The 8776-nt window shown below is 33.2% G+C and overlaps 1 protein-coding gene across 1 annotated transcript; it reads right to left on the bottom strand.

The window, feature by feature from the left end:
- Nucleotides 1-683: 683 nt before the first annotated feature.
- On the bottom strand, nucleotides 684-3375 carry LOC132733016 (uncharacterized). Its single transcript, XM_060719584.1, has one exon. The coding sequence runs from the start codon at nucleotides 3167-3169 to the stop codon at nucleotides 1769-1771; it is 1401 nt and encodes a 466-aa protein (XP_060575567.1). The 5' UTR covers nucleotides 3170-3375; the 3' UTR covers nucleotides 684-1768.
- Nucleotides 3376-8776: the final 5401 nt, after the last annotated feature.

Genomic DNA, 8776 nt, shown 5'->3' with positions numbered 1-8776 from the left:
TAACATATGTTCATTTATGTATCATCTTCGGAACAATGGCAGTTATTAGTCAAAAATAGTTGTGAAATCATAAAAACACCCTATTACTTTCGGTTTTGCAGCGGCACGGGCTACCTCTTTGCTATTGATCTTTTAAATGGCATGTACCCTCTCTTGCAATTTTTTAATGCACGAGTACCCTCCTCTAAGCACAGTACGTAAAGAAAGCAAGGCAATGCTAAATATCTTAGCTCTTGGTCATTGTAGTTTCACACATATAAGACTTAAATGTTTTTTTTTCTATATAAGTCTACATAACTTTATGTGACATCTGCGGCGGATCACTCATCAATCCAAGGACAGTTTTGTGAAGGCCTATAAGAAAATGCTACATGCCTGGGTATTTTAGTTTCATACGATAAGACTTAAAGAAGTTTTCCTTTATTGTGACCCCGGGATTGGGCAACTATTAACCCCCAGGGTCATGATTTATACCCCCGGGATTTGTGCAACTATTAACTCCAGGGTCATGATTTATATATCAATTTTAAAGAGGTCAACAAGGCAAAATAACTAAGCTCTAGGGATTGCAGTTTTGTGAGAAATGCTACATGCCAAATATCTAAGCTATTTGAATTGTAGTTTTTGTTGTCGTATTTTCAAAGGCTTATTATTTCATTTATGGATTCATTTACCTTGATGATTCATCAGAATTACTTGCTTTTACAGAAGTATTTAATTAAAACGAATCATTTTCAGGAGAATAATTGATTATTTTATTTATTTATTACTTTTTGACATACAATTTATATTCGTAAGAAGCTGGTCAAACATAGTTGATATATACAAAAAAGTGAAGCGAACCCCTTCTTGAACAATAACTTTTTTAACAACAGAATCAAATTTTCCAAAACTATGATTTAACACTGAATTTAAAGGGAAATCACCGAGGTTTTGATAAGAAGAGACTGGAAATAATTTTCCAAGATATATTTTTTACTATTTGATGTAGATCAGGACCAATAACTTGTATGTAATTTTTCAGATTAGTCCCTAACCCCGTTTTATCAGAATAAACATATATCTTTAGCAAAAAGACCCAAAAATGAAAAGTCTTGCAACGCTTTTAACTGAAATCGGGCTAAGAATTGCACAAAATTCATGAATATTCAGATGCAGATTTTCCCATTCTAAGATCTTAACTTGATCTATGTAAGAATTTCAACGTTTTAGGTTTTATGCTTTTTTGACTTCATTGAAGCTTCTTTAACCTCTCTAGAGCACCTACTCATAAGTCAAACTCTTTACCTCCCGAAGGCAGTTGCTTTGCAAAAATTGTAAAAGAAATTCTTAAATCACTTACATATGTGACACCATTTTATGATTCATATCTAAATCAAAAGAAACTCTTAAATCATTTACATATGTGACACCAATTTATGGTTCATATCTAAATTAACTTACGATCTCTGTAGATTATCAAAAAAAGTTTCTTTAGCTTTCAGTAATTTACAAGGCCATTGTAAGAAAAAATATACTTATATACATGTACAACAAAGAGGGCAATGTTACACCCATACATCAATAAATAACTGTATATGTGTAACAATTACTGTGAGCATTAATTAGATATACTGGTAAGTAATACTTCTATGAATGATCCGCCATCGATTATGTTATAATTCTTAAATGAGTCAATACTGAGTATTGCATCTGAAGAAAATACACAAAGTTTTTACTTCCGGAGATATAAATTATATGTTAATGTTACTCTAACTTCATACTAATGTCATTCTATCTCCATATTCAAATCATCCACGATATTTCTGATTTCATCCCATTCCACATTCACGTTAGAACATGTTTGCAAAACCTTTACAAAGTTATTCATAGTAGCGTTGATTGTATCGCAACTTTTCCACTGCAATAACATCTTATAAATGCGCATCGCAACACTGTGTGCATTGTCTTCGGTTATATGGTCTATTTGAACACTTGTCAGTCCCAGTTCTAACCCCAGGAATTGCCAGTTCATCCCTATTGCTTGTGCAATTCGACTCAGCTCTTTATCTGTTAACACCTTGTTTGAGTTACAACCTGATATTTTATCTTCTTGAAACCACTCGGATCTAGCAGTTGACGTATCTATCTCATGGGCCAGTGAGTCCGGACATGGGTATATTGTATTCTTGGTCAGATGAGATATATTCTGGAGATGCTTGCTTCCATTCAGTGAGTGGCATGCATGCTTACACCTGTAGTAAGATGTATACATTGTCCGTTTCTGTTCGTCACTGACCTGCAAAGCAACAAATTCTCGCGAAATAACATTTTCTACGAATCTTCTAAAACTATCAACTATATGTGCTTCTATCTTCCTGTCCGGGCACAAGTTGAATGCCGTAAGTTCTATCAAGTTGTCGTTTATTTCTATTATGCCAAGGTGGTTAATGTTTAATCTGAAGATAATGAGGTTTTCGTACATCATAAGATCCCCCTTTAAAAAATTAGCGATAGACCATCGCCCAAGCGCTGCAGCTACAAGCCGGTGGAACAACAACTGCACAACAGACGAGAATTCAAAACCAAGCACAAATCTGACGTGTACAGGTACTTTGTCCGTTAAATAATCATTCAACTCGGACTGTGTACGATGAACCTTCAGAAGACTTGGCACGACAAACCAACCAAGACCGCGAGCTTTATCAATATCTTCATTATATTGTTTTGCTTCTGAAATTATATGATGACTCTTCAGGTATTCTAAAAGAATGTCTTTGTCATCAATGAATCCTTCATTTCCTCCCCAAACGTTGACAATCAATTCCATGCCAAGCCTTCCTGTAGAAATTAGTTTTTTCCAAAGAGGTCTGATTGTAGGTTTCTTTCGGCAGAATCTTTCAGAAGTAATGATACATTTAAATGCATCAATCAGATATTGCGGATCTAACACGACGTACTCTGCAATTGGATCTCTATCAAAATAAAAAAGGGTCCCTTTAGCATGCTGGTATTGCAGGAAAAGTTTTAGTTCCCCTACAGACATCGTTTGAAAAGCATTCTCCGATACTAATGTTTGTATTTTTCCAATTGTTATCACTTTTTGTGTAACATATTTCAATTTATGATCTAAATCTACCCATCGTGTTGGTATTTCAACGGTTCTTGTCTTTGGACGTCCAATGTCCATTATCTCTTCTCGTAGTACATCTATGACAATATCATGTCGTTTGCGATTATTAACAGCAAAGTCTTTTTTGTGAAAATGATTTAAAATTTGCGTTCCATCAAATAGACGCCTCACATCTTCAAAGTATATTTCAGCGCGTCTGAGTTTAGATCTTCTTCTGAATCCTCGAACTTTATCAATATGTGTGCCGACTAGAATTACTGGTGGCTCAAATCCCTCTTATGATCCAGCGAACGAATGAATAGAATTCATCCAAAATTTTATAAAATATTCTACGTTTCTGTTACCCGTTTCGTTAGGGTGACTTGTATCTCGTACGATTGTATCGAATTTCTTTGTCAAGTCTATTACTAAAACATAAATTGCCCTGTTACTGTGAGAGAGTGCATGTGTCGCATAAAAGACGTACTGTCCGCCGAAATCGCATAGATCATAGTTGATTGACGTGTCCCCACCATCAAACATACTTTCCACACTGAACGTTGCGCTTTTATCTCCCGACTCAGATTATATTTCAGGCTCTCTTGTTTGTAGAAGTAAATCCGCTGAACGCAGCCTTAGTATATCAATCCCATCTGTACTTTTTGTACCTTTTGTCTTTGCTTTTACGAGCCTTTTAACTAAAGAGGTTTTACATGTGGGCATAATTGCCGACAATATGGACTCTTACAGATCTATCGGGAACACTTCCATCTTTCAATACAGATATGCATAAACTCATTTCATAAGGACCTTTACCGATTTCTTCTGGAACTGCAATAAAAGAGGATGAAAATCTAAGTAAACACACGGTTATTATTAATATAAATCTGTGGTAAACATAAGCACTTGAACAGGCAATAACTACGATTGAATTGCATATGCCGCTAACTTAGATGAATTGAAACTTATTGAAAAATAGTTCGAGGAATATTACGAAAAATCTCGTATCCGCACTCATTTCCTACTTACCGAAGTGCCAATACAGACTGTTATTGAACACGTGCAAAACAAAGAAATCCGAAAAAATTATATCAATAGAGGGTAAATGGGCTTTTGCAGATGTTAATCACGTAAAAAGGTGCATTAGCACTATTCTTGCATAAACATAAATATAACATAAAAACAACGTATATACCTTTTTACGACGCGGTCCGTTGCTATGAAAAATCGATCGGAAGTAGTATTTTCCCGCGCATGCGCAATCTGCGTAGGGCAAAAAATGCATAACATAGAAATATAGAAGAAGTTCATAGAAAATTCCGAATTAGTTTAAAGTAAAAAATTATGTAAATTAGCTTTTAACAAAAATAGAAAAGATTCCTTTACAGCTTTGTGGCCAAGATTGCGATACAAAGGCATGGAAAAGCAAATTGTTTAAGAATTCCCCCTTACGGTCAGGGACCTGACATTGAGATTTTTTTTAAGAAAATGTGGAATTATATCTATTGATCAAATTGGAGTCAACTAAATTGTTGTTCAAATAGTTCATAAAAAAGATAAAATAAATTTTATAACACATGAAATCGAGGTTAATTATTATTCTGAAAAAAGTCAGAACAGACACGGTGATAATGCATTTTCAGAGATCAGTTTACCTGATTTTATCCTTTATTTGACTATGATGCAAAGCAGATAATTTTTATGTCACATAAATATATTTTAAATAGTTAATTTTTTTTCAAAATCTAAAAGGAAAGTGAAATAACACACATTTTATCCGGTTCCTCGTAACACCTGTTAATATTTTTAATGCAAGTCACACTAATTGCCACTTCTCAAAATCAATAAACATTGATGAGATCGGTATATATAAAAATGTTACTTAAATTACGATTTTCATACCTGTACGTGATTAACTATGTCATGGTACTGAAACGTCCCGGTTGAATGATATTATAGCTGGAAACAAACAACAGTGCCGCGTGTCAATCTGTTTGACACTTACCGCCTGGCCAATCCAAAAGGAAGTGTACAATACACATTGTGTAATATTATGCAATACAGGGGTAATGAAATTTAATCTTTAACACGCTGCTGTTTAAATTTAAATAATCTAATGATACCTTAAACACACGACTTTTGTGTGCGCCTTTTGACCATTGGATTATTAGTCCCGCATATTTATTATATCTGTTATAAATATCAATTAACGTTTTAAGTACTTACCGCTTTAAGTCATTCCAAAATTACTGTTTTCTGGATGACATAACATAGAATCACGACTATTAAAGCATAAAAGTATCATACACTGTTCTCAATTTTACTGCGCTTTTGCCCTACGCAGAATGCGCATGCGCGAAATGCAACATCGGTATGGTATTGTAAAAAGGTCTATACGTCCATCGTCATTTGTATACAAAAAATCCACTGCTTGTTCGATACTTGCCATGTGCCAGTGAAACGTCATTTGACGATTTATGTTTTGATAATAAAGCTACCGGGCCGCCATCGAATTAAGCTGTTTCCATACTGGGCCCGGATTCACGCATATTAAAACAGTTCAACAACGGTGCATGGACAACGTACATAATCTATCTGTTGAATATCCTGTATGTTTTGATCTTAGTGATCATAATTTTTTTTAATGCGTTTATTTAAGGTCGCCGCCGGAAAGCCCACATGGGCGACCGTACACACAAGTCGGGCCATCCTAGAGCGTCCCGCCGAGATTTTTTTCCATCTTTATTGGTGGAGGAAGACCCCAGGTGCCCCTCCGGGCCTTAATTTAGGCACGAGCGGGCACCTGGGTAGAACCACCGACCTTCCGTAAGCCAGCAGTATGGCTTCCTCACATGAAAGATTTTGACCCGAGTGAGGATCGAACCTACAGCGGTGAGGGACCTGTGATCTTAAGTCAGCGACCTTAACCACTCGGCCACAGAGACCCAGCACAAGTAATCATAATCACACTAAGTGAAATTATATATATACTGTATGTACATAATTATGCAAAATAAAACAATTTTCAAACATCGAAGAATATGTAAAATATGTACTGCAAATATTTGTGCATATTATATGTAATCATTAAAATATGTGCATTCATTTCTTATTGTAAAATTTGACTTAAACTTTATAGAAAATAAATATTTTATTACCTCCCTTTATTTACATGAAATGTTAAATTCGGTGATATCTTTATAAATAATGCTTTTTGAAACCTAAAATATTGATAAATCTAAATTTGAGCATCATATTTATGATTTAAAATCATAAAAAAATTGTGTTACAGGATCTTTAAAGCATGTAGTGCGCAGTTTTTATGCAATAATAAAAGGCCAATGCATCTTTCTTCATGCAATAACATCTACTTAAGCACGAAGACGCATATCTTGTAAAAACAATTATAACTTTTTGTCATTGCTATTTAATAAAGAAAGATATTCAACTTCTATTAAATGTGTATTCTTACCGACACTATTTTTAGAGAAACAGTCATCCCCCTTTGAACCCTTACCCTATTTGCAATGTAATCAGGGGAGATCACTGTAACCGACTGTATTTTGAGCCCTGAACTCTGGTCTTAACAACATGTATTAAATAGTCAGAATAACTAGTAGAATAGTTTGAATCTTGTTATCATCCATACAACATAACATCTATTTTTTTTTTTTTAATTTTCAAATATATATAATGTTATAATTAATGTTTGATTGCATATACATGTATAGTTCAAACACGTGCATTTAAAATTTCTTTGTAATAAGTAGTTTAAATTAATCATTTACCAATTCTGGCCAAAAAGTCCCCCCCCCCGTTTATACACATATATATGTAGCACTTATTTATATGGCAATATTTTTTATAAAACCATAGAAGTGTACTTTAAGTCTGCTTCATAGATGATTGATCTTTTTTTTTTTATCTCAATTATATTTGGGATATATATATACATGTATATATTATGCCAGAAAGATGGATGTACGAAGAAAGTCCATAGACATTGGAAAACCTTCACCTGCGACCCCAACAAAGAATACTAGTAACAATATGCCATAAAATAGTAATATCTCTGCATGCAGGTTGTATACATAATTATTTTGAAAAGCATTCCAAGGATCAAATCTTATGCCACTACTTAGTAGAAATATGCTCTCGTAATAAATGTTATATAAAATATCTCAAGGTTAAATAATATTATATAATAAAGCAAACCAAGATACTTAGTATACAATTTTATTGATTCATTTTCAAATTGCTGCAATATCACTGCAAATCTGATAAGAGGTTTTAATTTTCTATACATGCATATATAAACTGGTCCTTGAACACAATTTGAACACAATTATACTTAGTATATACATTTAACCTTATAAAGATGACAATTTGAAAGACATCAAAATTTGATTATAAAACTTTTTACAAAAACAAGTTGAGACAAAAAGCCTACAAAATATTAAGAAGGGGCATAACTATGTCAAAATGTAATTAATAATTGAGAAACTTAGCTTACAATTTGTGTTAATATTTACCTGTTTAAGTAAATATGAATTTCAAGACATTTACTTAGGCAATGAAAGGTCATAATTATGTAAAATGCAAATAAAGTGGATTGGTCTACAATGGACATGTTTTCCAAAAGTATTACAAAATATTGATAAAAAAAAATATAATAAAAATGTATAATTTGAATATTCTCATGAAATATTTCTTAAATGAATTAGTATGAACATCCTATTTAACACTATTTTCTGGTTGATAAACAGGAGTTCAAAAAACCCCACCAGGATGGTGCATTTTAAACATAAAAGAACTAAACATAAAATGTTGATATATTTAAACAAACTGAACATAAATGTCTTCAAAATTCACAACAAAATCATAATAAAAACATATAGCAATAAAAATAAGGTTATAAATGTTTATCTGTAAAATTTCACATACTTGTACATGTAAATACACAACTTTAATTTATTATAGTCCCCAATGGAAATCATTCAGGCGACTCACTATAGAAATTGTAGCACCGTAATTAAAAAATTATTTCATCCCATAAAAAACTAGAAATATGTCCATAGGACACGGGTGCTCCCACACTCCACCGATTTGTCAATCTTATGTCTCTAGGTCAAATATTTTTTTTGGCTACATAGTACATGTGCCCAAGTTGAAAACTAAAAATCTTTTATTAAGTAAAGGGCAAATACTACAAATACTGAATAAAGCAACAAGAAAACCCCAAGGTGTATAAGTACACATGCTGACCAACATTCTTGTAAACTTTCAGGCCAATGGGTCATAAACTTTTTGAGTTACGTGCAACACAAGTTAAATATTGTAAATTTTTACTAAGTCAAGGGCAATAACTCTAAAAATACTAAAAATATCCACACGAAAATACCCAGGTGCACAACTACACATGCTGAGCAACATTCCTGTAAGGTTTCATGACTATAGGTCAAATAATTTTTTAGTAACTTGCGACACAAGTCTAAATTTTAACTAATTCAAGGGTGATAACTCTAAAAATACTAAATATATCCACATGAAAAAACCCAAGAGCACAACTACACATGCTGATCAACATTCCTGTAAGGTTTCATGACTCTAGGTCAAATATTTTTTCAGTTACATGTGACACAAGTTGAAAATTTTTACTAAGTCAAGGGCAATAACTATCCCACG

The sequence above is a fragment of the Ruditapes philippinarum genome, unplaced genomic scaffold (genome assembly GCF_026571515.1).
Source record: "Ruditapes philippinarum isolate M1 unplaced genomic scaffold, ASM2657151v2 ctg6193_1_1_1_1, whole genome shotgun sequence".
NCBI lineage: Eukaryota > Metazoa > Mollusca > Bivalvia > Venerida > Veneridae > Ruditapes > Ruditapes philippinarum.
The sequence above is the reverse complement of the archived record's forward strand: the minus strand, read 5'-3'. Positions and strand labels throughout refer to the sequence as shown.